This window comes from Cyprinodon tularosa, unplaced genomic scaffold (assembly GCF_016077235.1).
Source record: "Cyprinodon tularosa strain WSP-4 unplaced genomic scaffold, ASM1607723v1 ctg333, whole genome shotgun sequence".
Classification (NCBI taxonomy): domain Eukaryota; kingdom Metazoa; phylum Chordata; class Actinopteri; order Cyprinodontiformes; family Cyprinodontidae; genus Cyprinodon; species Cyprinodon tularosa.
The window spans coordinates 989,806-1,009,108 of record NW_024039045.1 but is presented as its reverse complement, the minus strand read 5'-3'; the positions used below and the strand labels follow the sequence as shown (position 1 = coordinate 1,009,108).

At 35.1% G+C, this 19,303-nt stretch overlaps 1 protein-coding gene across 2 annotated transcripts; it reads left to right on the top strand.

The window, feature by feature from the left end:
- Positions 1-2,871: 2,871 nt before the first annotated feature.
- Positions 2,872-19,290, top strand: sgk2a (serum/glucocorticoid regulated kinase 2a). 2 transcript variants are annotated; one of them, XM_038294087.1, is made up of 13 exons: positions 2,872-3,026; positions 8,314-8,372; positions 9,089-9,150; positions 11,522-11,579; positions 13,135-13,218; positions 14,492-14,623; positions 15,628-15,740; positions 15,830-15,866; positions 15,947-16,033; positions 16,201-16,296; positions 16,522-16,677; positions 16,913-17,002; positions 17,870-19,290. In XM_038294087.1, exons 2-13 carry the CDS (start codon positions 8,358-8,360, stop codon positions 18,023-18,025), a joined length of 1,086 nt encoding a protein of 361 aa, XP_038150015.1. In that variant the 5' UTR covers positions 2,872-3,026; positions 8,314-8,357; the 3' UTR covers positions 18,026-19,290. The 2 variants fall into 2 exon arrangements, with proteins under 2 accessions (XP_038150015.1, XP_038150016.1); XM_038294088.1 differs by lacking the exon at positions 2,872-3,026 and having other exon boundaries at positions 8,195-8,372.
- The last annotated feature ends 13 nt before the right edge of the window (positions 19,291-19,303 follow it).

The window sequence follows — 19,303 nt, the reverse complement described above, 5'->3', positions numbered from 1 at the left end:
AACAGGGTTGTGAATGTGCATTTCTTTTTTTTGGAGAGGGCGGGTCTTTTCAAAAATTCGTGAAAATCCTCCACTATACAGTTAAGATTGGATTTAACCATAATTCGAATGCTAAGGTGCTAAATAAATAGTACTGTTAAACTAGCACTATAAAAACTTTGACTTCCTTAAAGGAAATTGCTGCCTTTAAATGTTCTAATTTACACCTGAGTTTAATAGAAAGTATACAAACCAGCAATCGTAACTTGAATTAACATTTTAACATGGTGTGGAAAGGAGATTTGATTTCAAAATGAAATTCAACAACACAGATAAAGTTATTATAGAGTTACTTATGTAAAAGTGAGAGAAAGAAAACCGGAAAAAGAGATCGGAGGAGTGGACAGTCAAAAACATGGGTGAAAGACATAAAAAGGACGTTGGAATTGTAGTAAACAAGGCCGGATAGTGAGGCTGTGAGCTTCACATTTTGTGCAATAATAAATTCCTAAAGGGGGTTTGTTCTATCTGCTCACAATCAGCTCCCCAACATTTCCATTGTAACAGTGTAGAGTTAAAGAAGTCAAATAAGCTACTTTAGTCAGTCTGTTGGAGGCTTCATGCACAGAGAAACTGACATAATATTCTCATGAGAATCAGAACTGTTTGATTTTGCTTCTGCTTCAGATATATCCTTGCTGCACAATTTAAATTTGGGATTTCCCAGCTCTCCAGTGAGAGACAGAAACCAGCACAGGCTTTGAATTGATATCTCTACTTGAATTTAAAATCTGAGTCTATTCTTTCCTAATGTAGGGGGGGGGAATAAAATCATAATTTTAGCACAATTGTGAAATCTGGTTGGATCTCACCGTATAATAGTACCATAATCCGTCACTAGAGAGTGCAAAAATTCACTTTTAGTACCATAAACATTACATTTGGTATTTTAACAGCTTTACTTGTGGTTGGCACTCCATTTCGGGTGTGCATATGTTTACATGTTGTGTCCGAGGTTGGTTAAATCACTGTATGAGGATGTAATTGTGTGAAAAGTTTTATGTTTTAAGGGCTTTTGGAATATTTGCTCGTGTTTGTCTCTCTGGTGGGATTTCTTTGTATATGTCTGTGTGAGCTGAGTGTGTGTGTGTGTGAGAATATAAATGAAGATTATCTTGATTCACAAATGCCATTCAGTACATTCTAAATAATAAACATCCAAACCTTTATTGTTGAATTATTGACCCATTTTCTTGTCTTATTTGAGGTTTGAGGGGAATCATTTCCTGTCCTCTTGTCCTAGGAATACTATTGACTATAAACTGAGTTTGCTTGTATCATATCCCCCTATTGAGCATATTGTCGTCAACAGTTGGCTGTGGTTGGTGACAACTCCTTCCACGCCCTTTCAGTCTTCTCTGCTTATCGTTATGTTCCACAGAGGCAGCCTGGGCATCAGGTGTTGCTGATAAACTGTTGCTATGGCCGCCTTCAGAGCAGATATTTAAAGCGAAACTAGACTGCTTCACACAGGAAGGAGAAATCCAAACTAACTGCTCTCAAATGCGCAGCTCGAAATATTGATCTTTCTTGAATTTTCGCTGGTCTGTTTATTTTTTTCCCTTTATTTGCAACTTACTGATATTTACTGATGATTTTATAGAGGGATTCCCACATTATTGTCCCCTCTATTGCTTACAATTTACAGATCCTAGAGATCTGTTGTGGTTGTGAAAAGCATCAAAACCTAAAATTATATTTACCAAAATTTTATAATTCTACACCAATATTCAAAGCCAGATGTTTCCAAACAGGATGTTGCTGATGAGCTACTCATGCTGTACCTAGTAGAGAATGAGTTCCTAGTTTGATTCATGGTATTCTCATTAAGTTAAATTTAAAAAGAATCTCTAGCTTTTTATATCTATTATGTTATTATTACCAATCTGGCATTCAGACATTTAGCACAAGGAATAATAAAATTATAACATATGTACATACAATTGAAACGAATCGCTTATTTTCTTGCTGTTTGGTTTTCAAACAAAAAAACATTTCTAGTTTTAGGTCAGTAAGAATTACTGAAACAAATTCCATTAGTTAACTCCTAAAATCACTAGATGGATATTTTGTAAAATCAGCAGTATATTACTTATTTGAAATAAAAAGCTCAGATAATCATTTAATGCCTATTAAGGCTTCTAAAAAGACAAGATGCTGTGTAATAACATTTCTTGGTATCCTATACAATGACAGCTTTTTTTCTCCTATGATGTCAATCTATAAGCTGACTGACTCATAAAGCTACATTAAATTTACAAAATAAAGAGTTTTCCATGAAAATTAAAACTCAGAAAAAAGCAAGCATAAGTAGACTTATCATCTTAGTGTCAAATTAAAGGTGTATTCCACTGCTATGAAAAAAGATTTCATTAATCAAACTATTTTCAAACTATATTCTATTGTAAGTTGATTTGACGATAATTAAAATCAGGTATTTTAAATTTAGAGTCGGATGCACCTTTTTTCCCTTGTTTGCCTGTTGTGAAAAATTTGGGAGAAGTACTGGCAAAGCTAAATTAATCTGAGAAATAGTGGATAGATTATCTAGTGTTCTATATGTCTTTAATTTTAATAGAAAAAGGGTTGCAACGTTGCTGTTGGATACTTAATATGTTTATATACGAAATACAAAAAACATGTTTGATTGTTTTGGGGATTATTTACAATATCTTATCTTATTGGTTTGGACAATCAGTCCATGCTTCAGGTCTTTTATTTTGAAATCCAGTCACAGCCTTAGGAATTACTTTTCTGTTTTCACTGGAGGCGTTTCCCCGCCCCTTTTCTAAACTCTGTAACTTTTTTTATCAATGATTTACTGGGTCAGACTGTACCTGCTGACCTTCCCTCATGTTTTAAAAACAAAAAGCGTGTCTGAGGTGCCTCAGCCTGCTGCAGTCCTGGCAGAGCTCTGTTTTCACTCTCCTCCAGAGTCCTAAACCAGCAGCAGAGGGTCATCTCACTTCACATCTTCTGCAATCCAGGTAGGCAAACTAAAAGGTGCAATTTCTAATAGACGGAGTCTTTTCATTTCATTCTCACATTACAATTATGTTTTTGGGACAACAAGATAAACTAACATTAAATTAGTATAATTCAATAAAACTTTTGTTAGTTTATGCCTGTATGTTATCTGTACTTTTTGCATTTTTGTAATAGCATATCCTCTCCTAATTCTTTTATATATTAAAACCATTTCTAGTATTTACAGTGTTACACATTTTTCATTTTTATTCACCTAAGACATGCTTATCACACTTTTGTTTATACTACATTATTATTAGGGTTGATGGTTTTTGACAATGCTTTAGCATTACAGACCCTGCTTTATTTCCTTACATATCTTACAAGAAGTTTGTAATACTCCTATTGTTTCGTTTTTTCAACTAGATGTTCCATTAGAGATTTTTTTGTGAGGGGAGATGATTGGTTTGCCAGAGTTTATTTGTGGAGGATTAAAAGAGTGTAATACGGGCAAAGAATCAATATCTCCATAACATAGCATAACCTCATTACATTGTGCTTTTATTTTGATATTTATTTCACGTATGCACAGTTTATAAGCTTTTTAGGTGACTTGCATTTAAAGCTATGTGTTGTGCATGCTTCCAATACATTTTATCATTTATGTTTGAAATCTGCAAGGTTACAAAGGTCCAGACTGAAGGTAATCATTAACTCCCACTGCCTCCCTAAGATGGCAGTCACATCTTCGGATGACTTCCTCATAACACGTAAACAAATTCTGTTATTAGAAGCAACACTGGTTTCATTAGGTCAAGCTCATCTTTCTTTATTTACATTATTATCGACTGGCAAGAACACCGTGTACCATGCCTCCATGTAGTTGGAGGTATTTGCTGAGCCTCTGTTGAGGGGGCTGCTGAAACAGAGCCAAATAGATTTGACTTTGCTTCACTGGCCCCTGCCACCTTCATTGTTTTGCTTTGGCAGCAAAGTAAGGCTTAGTGAGCAGATATTTATAGTACTGTGTAAAGGTATTTGCTTCCTCACAGATTTCTTCTGTTTTTGCCTTTTTTAAATGTAAGACCCAAATGTTAAAGATCATAAAATCAACTCTATTATCAGGCAAGATAGCCTGAGTAAATAGAAAAAAAGCTTTCATTTACGATAAAACCTAACTTCTCCTAAACTGTAAATATATATACCGGTAATAAAGTATACATTTAATAGCTTAGTGTGGTTTCTTCCCAGCCTTTAAATTGCTTATCTGTAAAATCAAGAAATCCTTAAATTAGAACCACTGATAACCCAAAGTGGCTACATCTCAAAAACTAAAACCTTGTAACTCTTATTTATTTTAAGTCCTGAAAAGTCATTTAGAGCTGGAGAGGATTCAAATGATCTCTTTCTGAGCTTTGGTACTTAAATGTGAACAAAATTAGAAAAACACGGGTGATTCTTCTCAGGGGTTGTGGGGCCTACAGGAAATGCTTCAAAGGGAGATTTAAAAAAAAAAAACTCTAAAATGGCTCCAACAAAAACAGAGAAGGTCAAAGCTGCTCCACAAGGTGATTATAGAGAATCATTGATGGCGTCTTAAACATATTACCTCACACATCCTGCAGTTTTAAGGTTTATTGGGGGGGTTACTGGTTTAGGTAGATTATATTCCTTCATGTATTCATCCTTATATCTTCCTCATTGTCTTGTTTTGAAACTTCTCCAAAATATTCAATAGTAACAAGTAAGAACAGAAGAAATATTTTAATCTTATTGTTTTGCAGCTGTGTATTTTTGGATATAATGAGAATGCCCACAATGCTCCACAGCTCATTGCTGATTTCTGTTCAGGATATCTTCTTTTAACTGTTGTCAGTCTCTAAAGGGAGTGAAAAAATGTTAAGCCTTGAAAAAAATCTATTGCTGCAGGTTAGGAAAAAAAACATTATTTTAAAGTTCGGAAGGCATGATTCCTGATTAATCTTAATCAATAGCAGGCTGTGTTCCCATACTCTTTCATAAAATGGATGAAAGGACATTTTCTTCTTTTTAACAGCAGCTCTGTAGTATGATCTCCCTTTAGGCTTTAGAGCACATGGCTGACAGAAACAAAGCCCTGTTTCCTATCCTGGAGGTAAAGGCGGTAAGAGGAAGGCACAGATTAAAGTAGTTGGCGTGATCATGTGCTAGAGAAAAACTACTTTTTTTAACAGTTTGTCCCAGTAAGGCGATATGTTATTTTTATGTTAGGGCAGGCTGTGGTTGTGTTGAAATGTGAAAACTTTTCCACTCAGGACATGTTAACTCCACCTGAACTAACTACAAATACATAAAACAATCTGTTTAGGGGTTATTAATCATTGCATTTTCTTTTCCAATAAAAAGGTTAATATCACATTTCTTACCCTCTGCTTGATGTAGCCCACAGTTTCCCCCAATTCCAATTCCCAGAATGCAAAGCTAGTAAAGTTCTGCAGAAGCTCTTCTAAAAATAAATGATGCACAGACCTGTTGCCCATATAGGCATGGTAAACCTGCCCCCATCACATGTTATTTACATTCCACATCCATACAGAGAAGAATAATAATATGTCTTTGGTTTGAAGAAACAAAGAAATTGTATTCTCACCTAGAGCATTTTGGTTATTACAGTTAAAATAAATATATCTGTGTTGATTTTAATACAGGGCTGCACAGTAGAGCAGTGGGTAGCACTGCTGTCCTCAAGCAAGAAGCTTCAGGGATCGATCCCCGGCCCGGGGTCTTTCTGCATGGAGTTTGAATGTTCTGCCTGTGCATACGAGGGATCTCTCCGGGTACTCCGGCTTCCTACAGCGGTCATGACTGTTAGGTTAATTGGCCTGTCTAAATTCTCCCTAGGTGTGAGTGTGTGTGAATTGTTGTTTGTCCTGTTTGTCTCTGTGTTGCCCTGTGATGGACTGCCAACTTGTCCAGGGTGTACCCTGTCTCTCGCCCATAGAAAGCTAGAGATCACCAGCACCCCTTGCGACCCCATCAGTGATAAGCATGACTGAAAATGGATGGATGGATGGATTTTAATACATAGATTTAACCTAAAACATCAAGTAACTCAGTTGGTCTTCATAGGCAACATCCTCTAAGAGAAATATATAATCAGCTCCAACCGATACAGTTCTATGACACAAAGAGAATGAAATTACAAATCTTACAGGTTGATTGTTGCTTTGATACAATGCAGTTAAATTCAGTTCTAAATGCCAACTGAACAGAAGTTATTAATGGTCCATTTAGTCATAATGCTTGTTTATCCATTGAAACAAAAGGTCTAATTTCTTTAGAATAGAACACAAAGAAAAAAATGTTATTAACACATATCATATAATTGTTTTAGATTACATTGTTTATATGATAGAAACACTAAATGTCTTAGTTTTAAAGGGAACACATGTTTATGCAGAATATGATGCATTTTTGCTGTTTTACTCATTTCAGAGTAATACAAGAATAACAAGCTGAGCTGTTTAATTAGTCAGGCTGTTTGCTCAAGTAGCTATTCTGCCAATTTCTGTTTTATGTCTCAGTTTTAAAACCCTGCTTGTTGAAAAAACAGTGATTGGTAGTGCTAGTGTTGACATTACAAATCACTGCCATGTAGTGGCATGGAAATCATAGATATCTGCGGGGAAGTAGCCCTATTTCATCTCTAAGAAATTATCAAACTAATGGAAATGAAGTTTAATCAGCTAAATATACTCAGTATTGACAAGGGAAGAAAGTTACAACTTGTTACAGTGGATTGTTTGCAGCATTAGGTGGGGGAGGGGCAACATAGAGATACACTTTGCTTAGATACATCTAGACACTCTGGTCACTCTTGCACTTTTTTTAGCTCCTCATTAAAATTTGTTTAAACCTTTGGAACAAAACAGTGTGATATAATGTTTTTTTTTTTTTTTTTTTTTTTTTTTTTTTTGCTGTATTGAAACCAAAACATATTTTGGCAGAGCAGTTAATTTGCTGCAGAGTTTAATTACTTTTTAAAGCGGCTCTAAATACAGTCATATATTTTCAGGTTGGCATATTTCTGATTTGTATTGATAACCTTTAATAGTTAGCTCAGAAAGCAGGTACAGCTTTTAATGGAGGCAGTGGAATGTTGTGGAGCGACATCTCCCTGACTTTTTGGAGGAAAATCTCGATCTAGATAGATATGGAGATGAGACTGCAACCAGTGGCCATTTTATATCTCCTGTCCTTGGCACTCTATCTAAAGAAATGTTTTTTTGTTTTGTTTTTACAATTGTTTCTGGTGTTCTTGTAGTTTGGACATCAAAACCACTGGAAATTTGTGACAATATTAAATGGAACAGTGACCAACTCAGCCACAGTGGCCAGCTCCAGACACTCACAACCGTCCCACAGCAGTGTGTGACCAATCTGATGCCCAGCATGGGAACATATTAGGCTGTTACTGTTGAATATCGCAATATTTGGTGAACAGATGAATAAACTGTTAATTTGCATATTTATTTAGTTAATTTTTAAAGTTTCAAATCATCTAATAAAATGAAATATATAGGAGTAAAAATAATAAGCTAATTTGGGATTTAGAGAGTCTTCATGGGAGCAACCAGCATACTTAACTCTGCTGCTCCACCACATTTTGCATATTTATTTTGTTAATTTTCAAATTTTCAAATCATCTTATAAAATAAAATATATAGGAGTAAACATAATAAGCTGATTTGGGATTTAGAGAGTCTTCATGGGAGCTACCAGCATACTGAACTCTGCCTCTCCACCACGTCTCAGTGTAGCATCCTCTAAGGGAAACAAAACACTTTTCCAGTGTACTGTGATTTATTGCCATGAAGTGGCGTTGCCACATAGAAGTAATTTATGTTTCATCATTCAAGAATTACATAAACTGTCAGTAGTTTCCTGGTAGTTTTACATAATCACGTCTAACAAAAAAAGCCTCATTCTACTGTAATTAGAGTTGAATCCTCTAAATTATGTTCTAGAAAAAGAATGCCAGTATCCCAGTATAAACACTGAAATAAAGAATCCCCATGCTGATCTGGTGTACAATGTCCCTGATTGTCTTTCTGTTGGTCCACCATGTCATTCCTGGGAAACAAGAACTTCCAGTCCATCTGGATCCCTAGGCTGTGACACAGGAGTCAGCTGCTCATCATACACACAAAACACACTCAGTCAGCCTGGGATATAAGGGCAACAGGTTCATCTAGAGCTCAGGAAAGAACAAAAGAAGAAACCGTGGAAGGCATGTTTGAATCCTGAAGCCGTCTTGTCATCCCACAGGTTTGGTTAAACTCTGGTGCTCCAGGATCAGGAACACATCAGCCATGGCACACTGTAATGTGAGTGTTATAATGTGCTTGCTTTTATCTCTATTTCAACCAATAGGCTGTTAGAGTGTGAGGCATAATTTTTCACGCTGCTGTCTTTTCCATATGTCTTGATGTCAGTCTGTTTTTTAGATCAACATTTTAGAGGTCTAAACTATCCTTTGGTTGTATTGATGATTATTTTTAGATATAGTGTGCAATTACAGAAATGTTTAATAAAAAATAAACACAAGCTAATTAAAGCAATGATGGAACTTTTCTCTGATAATAGGATTAGAAAGAAGTTATATGACTCAAACTTTTGTGTTTTATTTGCATTTCTAATTTTTAGAACAGAAATGTGTTTTTTTTTTAACATTGTCAATCAAGTCTGTGTTAGTTTCACTCTGCACCATCTGAGTGTTGAAAAGCCCTTTGGTGTTTGCCAAACGAAACAAAGGGAAGAAAGAGATCATATTCTTTCCCTTTATTCATATTACACAAGGCTTTCGAATTAACCTTTTTTGTGCTCATTTAGTTGATATTGCAGTGTCCTTCATGCTTTTATATTGAACTGGTTTACTGTGATGTGGAAAACAAACACCATCATGCAAAGTGCCAAAAAAAGACTGAAATATTTTAGTAATTTCATTTTATGGTCAATTTGTGTTTTTTTTTTTTTTTTTTTTTTTTTTTTATTGTTAGCTGTCCTTATGTGTTTTTCTGCTTTGTTTTTTCTGTCTCTCCAGTTGCGGTCAGCATCCGCCACCTCTCATGACGATGTCAACTTGGGACCTTCAGCAAACCCACAGTCAGTAGCTCTGCTCTCACTAAACAGAGTTTGACTTTCATTGGATTTAATGTTTTTGGGATGAAGGTTTTTTTAAGACTCCATATCAAATCTCAGACTGGAAACAAATACTATCACTAAAGCAGCTATTTTATTTCTGAACATATTTTATATGCAAACATATAACGTCTTGCAAAATGGTTACCATACCAAAGATAGTAGGGGAGCAACGACTTTCTCATCCCCGGATGCCAAAGCAGCACGGGGACTTGCCTCAAAAACATCTTGTTTAGCAGTGATTTTTATCCAATCGATGCAGAGTTTCTATGGTAACCAACTGTATTACCAACCAACAGGTGAAAGTCTACATTGTTTCTTATTAGGTTTTATCTTAGATATGTACTGAAGCTTCAGTTGTAATATCAACGTAGACTCATTTCTTTTTGGTCTCTACAGAATATATTTCCCTGCACAGATTCTACCTGCAGTTTGTTTAAAGCAAAAAACACAGCAGTGTCTGAGGTGCAGGATTTACAATTCTTAAATAATCTCCAGTTCATTCATATTAGTTCAAAGCCCTGTCCAACTATCTGTTGTGCCTTACAACCTTTTTTTTTTTCAAGGAATCTGCATTCTATGCATCCTCAATCGGTCCCTTTTATGGATGCCTATCTATCTACCTGCCTGTTATTCTCCCTTTTTTTTCCCCTATCACCATCTATAACCATCAAAAAACAACATTTATTTTATATAATTTCAATAATATTATAATATATATTATATTAAAATATATATTATAATAATTATATTTTTTGTAAAACAGTTTAAACTCCCTTATTTTGGGGGTTGTCCTCTCACAATCTGCTCCTCCGAGCTTCCTCTCAATTTCTGTTTGTTGAAAGATGCTATTTAAATTTTCTCAATTCAATTCAAATAGAAAATAGTTTATTAATCCCAAACTGAAATTAAACATTGCAGTGACTCATGAGTTATTTTTTGAACAGGTGATTTGGGTGTTGATAGCTGTGGGCAGGAACATTTCTGATCTGAATAAATCTGTGTTTTTTTCCATCTCTTTCATTTTTCATTTTTTTGCTGCTTATCCGATCCAGTTGAGATTTTCACTTCCAGATCCATAAAGTAGTTTTCAGTGCAAAGAAAAGTTTTTTTTTCTTCAGAAATAAATGCAGCAAAACAGATCAAAATCTTGATCCCTATTAGCAGATTTAAAGTAGTGTATAAAGTTCCTTATAGAATAAAGTGATTATTTTTATCCTCATAGAAATTTTCTTCTTCCTCGTGAGTCAAAAAATATTTTTTTAAGCAACCATCAAACTTCTTTATGTAATATTTAACAAGCTGTAGAGGAAAGGTTGTGGAGATTTAATTCTAAAGATTAACATTTAACAAAGTTAATCTCCTCTGGTTGCATTCATATAACCCTGGGCTTCTCCATGACCTCAGGAATCTTTATTCACCTTGCCCTTGGTTTGTTTGCTGGCCACTCCTAGGAAGAGTTATTCATCTCTGAGTGTGGAAAATCTGTAAAGAAAGTGATTTGGAATTTTTTGCAGTCAATTCTTGACTGATAACCTCATACCTTTTTTTTGTTTTGTTACAATACTATGTTTGGAGGATAATAAACATTCAATAAACATGTAGGTTTAAGCTCAGAGCGTATTAGCGTTCTTTGATGGCTGCTGTAATATATGATTCTAATTAGTTCTAGGCCGATACATCTATACGTTTTGTTTTATAATACCTTTTATAATATCTTTTCCTGTATGAGTATTAATAGATTCATGCATGCTTGCGCTGATTCCTTTGTGCATTCGCCAGCTATGCCTTGATGTCACGAAAAGCCCATGCATTTCACCTCCCATCATTTCCTTTTCAAGGTTAATATGTTTTATTTGTTAAAACCTTTTTATTTTTGTTTAAATTTAGATTTTCTGTAACATTTGCTATCATTGTGTCATTTTTAAACATGTAAATGAAGGAAAAGAAAGCTACATCGGCTTCAAGCATCAGCTGCAAAAATCAGCAGCAAATAATGGGGATTGTTTAGACACATATTAAATCAGTATCGGCTTTCGTTCTTAGTAAAAACTTGAATCATTTCATCTCTAATTCTTACTATATCAGATAGGTTTCTGTATATCTTCAACTTAGCTCCCACAAGTTTGCAAACTTTAGTTTCTCAGAAAAACTGAATCAGTTTCTCTTAATGTATAAATGTTAGTTATTGCTGTCTGAGGAGAAAGTCTTCTGATAAAACATATATATTTGCATTTTTACCTGTTTGATTTCCACTTTTGCAAACAATTTAAGGTCATATTATTGTGTAAAAGTTCATAAACATATTTAACACTCTACTTTTCTGCTTTTTTAGCGCCAGACCAACTGACTTTGACTTCTTGGCCGTCATCGGAAAAGGAACCTTTGGAAAGGTAACACTAAAAAGTGACATATTTATATCTTTAATGTTGGATGCATCTACTGGGCTTGACTTTTTGTTCACCTGCCTGGACCTAAAGAAATAAAAGGCCATGCTGCAGGCATCATTTATTGCTCTGGTAGATTAAGATATTTTATAGTTATATGATTTACTTGAAAGCTCAGATTCCACTCTGACCTTGTAAGATAGAAGAGCATAAGAAAAACATTTAGTAAAATAATCACCACCTTCTCATTACTCATTCTACTTTATTTAAAGGCTGTTTTTGTTTTTGTTTTTTTACTTATCAATGCTTATGACCTGCTCCATCACACCAAACTGTCACTCATAAATAATTGCAGCCTTGGAACAGATAACATTTTTAAGTTTCACCTTCTTTCAGTGTTAAACTTGAAATACCTGCTACAGGTCACAAAAAAAACTGTTTTTCTTCGTGTTACTTCTTAGCATCAATTGCTGATGGAAAATTTTTTGCACCTGGTAAAAACCATGATGATTTTCTCTTGTTCTTCTATATGAATATTGTATATTAAGAATAGTCCTCATTAATGTTATTATTAATTAAATTATTTTCTAAAAATGACTGATTTCTCCTTTTGACATGGATATCCACTCTCCAGTCAAACTTTTTATTCTGTAAAGTTTCCAAATTTCCTGTAAACCTTTCCTTTATATCTTTGCTGACAGAAGTAGAGAGGCATTTAAAGATCTCTAAATCCTCTGTGGACTTTATTCTCAGCTGTTTCTATCGGCAACAGCCCTTTTCTGTCTGAGTTGATGTTTAAAAAGACTGTGTTGCAACCACTTTTTGGAATAACACAGCTTGACCCATTTGTCCTTTAAACTCCTCTGCTAAGCCTGGATTTTTATCCTTTATTGAATCTTCTTCCATGCTACTTTCTCAACTCCTTTTTCCATTAATCAAATCAAATGTGGTTCTTTTTCTCAGCAGACAAATAAATTCAAAGTTTGTCCTCCTTCCCTGCAAAAGCTTTGATGACTGGTTAATTTCTTCTTCATTTTTTTGTCCATTTTTTTATAAACCCTTTTCTTTGTAATCTAATGTTCTCTTATTGTGCATCAAATAGATCAAGTCTTTTTTACAACTCAGATCTTTGAATTTGAACACTTTGAGGTCACTCAGATTATCCTATCCATTACCATCGAGCAACCAACTCTCTGTATTAAAGCAATGCTTCAGCACTTGGAAAAAAAGCAAGTTTTAAGAATTATTTGATAAATTGCTTTTATTTTTGTAGTTTAATTACCTTGTTTAGTTGGAATCAATTAGGCCAGTTCACAATAACCCATAGAACATTAAATCAGCTATTTCTTTGAGCTCCTTTCTTATCCTACAAATAATGATACATTTTAATGTGACATTTTTTTTATCTCTGTGTGTCAGTCCTACTAACATTTCCCAGCATTGCCCGTTCCCAAAGATCGCCTGTCTGTGTTTTGTGATTAAATGTCCTGGCAGCAGTGTGTCTAGATGCTGGTGCAGGATATTTACAAAACAAACCACTAATAAGCCAACCATCCTGCAGGTCCTGCTTGCAAAGCTGAAAGCCGACAGCAAGTTCTACGCAGTGAAAGTGCTGCAGAAAAAGATCATCCTGAAGAAAAAAGAGGTAATTTGGTCATTTTTATTGCTCCTGTTTGCATATTTTACTAATGAAAAGGGAAAGCCGTTTTTTTCCAAACAGATCATCTGTTAAAACATCTTTTTATGAATTCAATGTCAAAAGTCCAAATGGTTTCCAATTAAATATATCTCAGCATAAAGCTTCGAACTGTAACAAAGTTAGGCAATTATCCTCCATGATTTTATTCTAGGTGCAGTATAGAGCAAAATAAAGTAATAAATAGTAAAAAAAAAAAAAAGCACTCTCTTACTGTGGGTGAGTAAGTATTTCTGAGTATTACTAGTAAACAGTGATCTGACCCAATAAGACCTCATCTGTATCTTATCTACTTTGCAGCCTGTTCTGTGCAAAGGACACATTTTATAGCTCACAGAAAATAAACAGTGACACTTCAGTGTTTGTTGAACAACATGATGAGAATATCCAAAGAAGAAGAACCACATCCTCCTCTCCTTCATAGTGTTCTGTTTTGCTCAGGTTAAATGATACACTGTATATGGAAAAATATTTGGTTATTTTTATTATTTTCTCAAGGCTTATGTTTCTGAGAAATGTCAATTTTTTTAGCATTTCTATTCAAAAAGCTACTTTTTTCCTCTTTGTTTTGTGTACCTCCCAGTACCGTTTTGCCTGTCTTAGTTTAGTCAAATCAAAGAATCCAAAAATGTTTAAATCAGTTTGTTACATTTGGATTTACTCAAATCCATTGGCTTATCAAAAAGCTTAAATTAAAAAATGTATTGAATTTTTTGTTAAAAGTTTAGTTTAATTCACTTATAAGGGCGCCAGTTCATAAAAAATTTAAATTTAATGACCAAAGAGTCACTAATATGATCATTCAGTTTGTTAGACATTAAATCCACTGAAGCTTTTAATCCGATACACTACAGTCGGATTTAACTGATTATTGAATGTCAAGAAGTCAACCCTCTAAAAAAGCCCAGCCAATTGCATTGAGTCTCAGACTTCACAGTAATCCTGAGCAAGCACGTGATAACAGTGGAGGAGAAAAACTCCCTCTTAACAGAAAGAATATGATAAAGGAAAAGACTGATGACTGTATTTTCTTTTTACGCTGAAACGCAGAAATGAACCATGTCATAAATACAGAACATAAAGCGTCAACAGCTTTATAAGGTGCAGGTCATGTTTTGAAAACTAGCCTCATACGCCAGCTGATGTTATCTGCCCTTGATATCTTACTGTCCGGTGTTTTACTCTGGCAGCAGATGATATTCACTGTGTTTCTCTTTTTCAGCAAAAGAACATCATGGCTGAGAGAAACGTCCTCCTGAAGAGCCTGAAACACCCGTTTCTGGTTCGGCTCCACTACTCCTTCCAGACTGCAGAGAAACTCTACTTTGTGCTTGACTATGTAAACGGAGGAGAGGTACATGTTTTACAAGCAAATACAAAAAGATAACAGGATTTCTTTTATTCTTACTCTAAACTCACTAAAACTTGTACAGAGACTGAGTCATGTATCCTAGACACGATTTAAAAAAAAAAATTTGTCATGATGGGTTCACTAAAAGCGACCCAAGTATGCAGAACACCACTGACGGACACCGGGATGAAAGTTTAACAAGTTTATTTTGCTCAAGCACACAGAATGTACTGGTTCGGGTTCGGGGGCCTGGATACTGGTTCACCGGAGTCTGCGTGAGAGACAGTTCAGTTAGCGTTGCCAACAGAGGTTTAATTTCCTGAAGCCTACTGGTTGTACCTTGAGGGTTCTTGAGGTTTAGCTTTGGGAGAGTCTCTGTTGGATCTGGAGAGGGGTTCATCAGCAGAGTCCGCTAGCTGCTTCAGCGTCTCACTTCTAGTAATGCACAGACCTTGGCTTTAGGTTTTCCAGCTCTTAGCCCTGAGCTGCTTGGAGGTTCTCTAGGATTCTTCAGGTTTGGCTCAGAGGGTCGGCTCGGCAGGTTAGCTCTTCCTGAGCTTCACAGAGGAGACACTGGTTACCTGGAAGACAGAGACAATGGTTAGAATCCAGGCTGGATTCAAAGTCATAAAGTTTCACTGAGGATCTAGGCTTAAGCGCTGACCAACTGGAACAACACTGCGGCGTTGAGGCAAGGTCTGAAGACAGCTCAAGTAGTGGATCCTCTGATGATCTTGATGAACTGCAGCTGTGCAGGAGGCTCCCTCAGAGGATCCACGGCGGACTCTGCTGGAGAAAGGTGGAACTTCTCCAGCTCCCAACAAAATTAAGACTTTAAATGAGAATTTGTCAATATTCTTTTTTTAAAGTATCATTTTTCTTTCATTATTACCTTGATATTTTTCCTTTTGCTTATTTTTAATACCAAACTTTATTATTTGACTGTCTCTACCCAATGTAAGGCTTTTATGGAATAATTCAGACTGAACCTTTTACTTCCTCTGCAGCTCTTCTTCCACCTCCAGAGGGAGAGGTGTTTCTCGGAGCCCAGGGCGAGGTTCTACACAGCTGAAGTTGCAAGTGCTGTTGGCTACCTTCACTCTCTTAACATTGTCTACAGGTCAGATATGTTAGACATGTTGGATTTGTTGAATGTACATATAATCAGTTGATATTCATCCCTTTTGTTTTTGTATCTGTATCTGACAGAGACTTAAAACCAGAGAATATTCTTTTGGACTCTCAGGTAGGCCACTAAAAAACCATTTTGTCGGTTAAATTTTGAATTCAGTGCAGTTTTGGATCGGCTGTGTCTTATTTCTGCAGGGTCATGTGGTGCTGACAGATTTCGGGTTGTGCAAAGAGGGCGTAGAGCCAGAGGGAACAACCTCCACTTTCTGTGGCACACCAGAAGTGAGTGGCAAGTACATACATACCATGGAGTTATCATTTTACGTTAGAGCATTCATTTAACAAAGCTTCTCCATTTAAAGACAATGAAAATGATGTAATGGTGGTAAATTCTTCATCCTTCATAAGTTGTCTTTATTTGTAAATGGATTTCTGCTCTTTGTCTGAAGTATTTGGCCCCTGAGATTCTGCGTAAGGAGCCGTATGACAGGACAGTAGACTGGTGGTGTCTAGGAGCAGTTCTATATGAGATGATCTATAGCCTGGTATGTATGTTTGAGAGTTTTTGGTTAATCCTTTTGATTATTTTCTGCTTCACATATTTAAATTTTAAACAATTCTTCGAAATTCCATCTCTTAATTCATTGTTTTCATTCACAGCATACAAACATTTTATTAGGGACACAACAAGCTAGTTCTTGGCTCTCTGTTTTTAATTAAGGATTTATTATTTGTATTTCTTAATAATTGAAGGTCTCCTTTCACTTTAGCCTCCTTTCTATAGTCGGGACGTTGGTGAAATGTATGACGGGATCCTCCAAAAGCCGCTGCCACTCCATCCAGGGAAGTCGGAGGTTGTTTGCTCCCTGCTGATTGGTCTACTGCAGAAAGACCCACACAGACGCCTTGGGGCCATTGCTGACTTTGTGAGTTTAAGTACTGAAAATTCAACACACAATAAATAGGTTTTTTAAAGAATAAAGACCAGCAGTAATAGAGTTGACATAGCTGAAGAGGCCACTGCTGGAAAGAAAAATGTAAAAATTACTTTTAATGCAATATCTGATCAGCGATTAAATTTAAATAAAGACAGATAACCATAGTAAATTAACAAAATCTAACAAGTCTTCCACTAACTATCTTCCTCTCCTTTATTTGCAGTTAGAAATAAAGAACCATCCCTTTTTTGCTCCAATCAACTGGGACGACCTTTATCATAAGAGAATCACTCCTCCTTACAACCCCAATGTGGTAGGTTCTGTTTGGCTGTCTCCCTGTAAACAGCTTAATTACAGCATAATAAATATCTTTAACGAACTTTGACAAGTTAGGTTTTTTTCTCTGTGTTGTTTCTACAATCTGACTCCTAATATCAAATATCTTATCAATGATACCCCTGATATTTAAACAACACAGGTCCTTCCACACCCAGTGGAAGCAATGTAGAAATGTTATGTAGGTGGTTGACCACAAGATGGCTGTATTTGCACATGATTATGATGCCAGTTCCATTTAATTCAAAAATACTTTATTAATAACAAAGACAAATTAAATTAATAATTACATTACCTATTTACATTAATTAAATAATGTTAAAAGAAATAATAAAATGATAATAACAATAACAAAAATAATACATGATAAAAGCAATGTTAATATTTTTGCTTTAATTCAATAATGTCACTATGACAGGATTCTGCACCAATATCACTTGGTTAATATGCTTATAGAGGGAATATGTTTCTTTTCAAAATATTTTTGTCAACTTCTTTTTTGTCAAACAGGCGATTTATTAAATCAGTTTTTGATTTCAATTTAGTCTATTATTGCAAAGTTCCTGGTTTGTTTGAGGATTTTCTTTCTCAAACCATAGCCCATTTATTTATTTAATTATTTATTTATTTATTTTTGTATTTATTTATTTTATTTTTTTACTTTGTAATACCAGTATTACATTTTCTTTGTTGATCTGCAATAATTAGATCTGCAATAATAAGTGGAACCTTTTGTTTTAAAAAATAATACAATTTGTGTAGCTTTGTTTTCAGAAAGTTACAATGGATTAAAATGTGGATAAGTGAGCAGTTGATGATCAGTTACAAATAATCTGTCTTTCAGAGAGGCCCAGCAGATACCCAGCATATTGACCCAGAGTTCACCAGGGAAATGGTTCCCAGCTCGGTCAGTCGGACCCCTGAGTTTAATGCCAGTACCAGCTCAAACAACGCTTTCAATGGTTTCTCCTTCGTCGGCACAGAAGACAGTTTCCTGTGAGACAAAACGTCTCAAATTGTCAGTGATAATAGTGAAAAGTAAAGGTCTAATAAAATGAGACTGCTGTCCTTCTGCGTTTTCATCCCAGAAATGTAACAGAATCCCGGATGGAATAGCTCAGACATATAGATATCCAGGAAATGAAAATGTTCAAAGTCTGTTGATAACAAAATATATGTTGTTAATTTCATTGGAAGAAACATAAAGATCACCTGAGGCTGGATGTAGATTAATGATATGAATTTTTTTTTACATATTTAGTTGTTATGGTAAAAACTAAGGCACAGTGTTTCTTTAGGTACATCCAATAGCTCTGATTGGATATAAAGACAAACCTATTAATAGATAGTATAAAACAAACAATATATGAGGATCGAATAAGACATTATATTGTCTAAAAGCTTCAACTCTGCTGTGTTTTAGTTTTTTTCTTTTGTTCTTATTTGTATATTTTACACCCCTATGCTGGGGTGACTGTTGGGCTGAATGTATTTTTTATTATTATTTTCTTTTTATATTTTTTGTAAATTGAATGATTTTTCTATGGGTAAATGGGTTAATTGCACAGTTGAACAAAGGTAAAAATCATGCACAGCATCAGTTTGCTTCAGTTTGTTCGGGTTTGGCTCAAATTACTCTATAAAACAAAGATGTGAATTAAGTTTTATTTGAAAATAAATCAGTTTTTTTTGTCTTTAATGCCTAAAAACCCCTGTTTGGAAAAAAAAATCTAAAAGTTTTCCACATTGTTAATGATGTGCATTGATAGTAGTAAACAGAGGGTCATGACGGCAGTGAGCTTGCCTGTTCACAGGCTCAAATGTGTAAAATAATTTGCAAACGAGGTACTGATGTTAAAACACTCTTTATAAAGCAGTAACCACACCGTCAAGGTTATCATGAAGCTGATATTCAGATATTGTAACACCTGGGAAATCTCTGCACATGTCATGTTGATATAACATCACTGTAGCCATCTGTAAATGTACAGTAACAGTCTTTTAAAATAATTATGTAAAGATTTAAAATAATTATATCAATGCAAGCTGTGGAATGCTATTGCTGTAACTGTTTTAGTGATGATTGGTGCTAGGTTTTGGATATGATGTATTATACATAAGAAAGTCTTGTTTGTACATGTAAGATAAAGATAAATGTATTTAAATTGAAATGAGTCAGGAGTTTTCTGTGAACCAATCATCACAGTAATTATCTCCTGGTCAGTCCAGTAAACATGGGGCAAAAATGTTGCATTGACCTTTAAATTATTAACTGTGT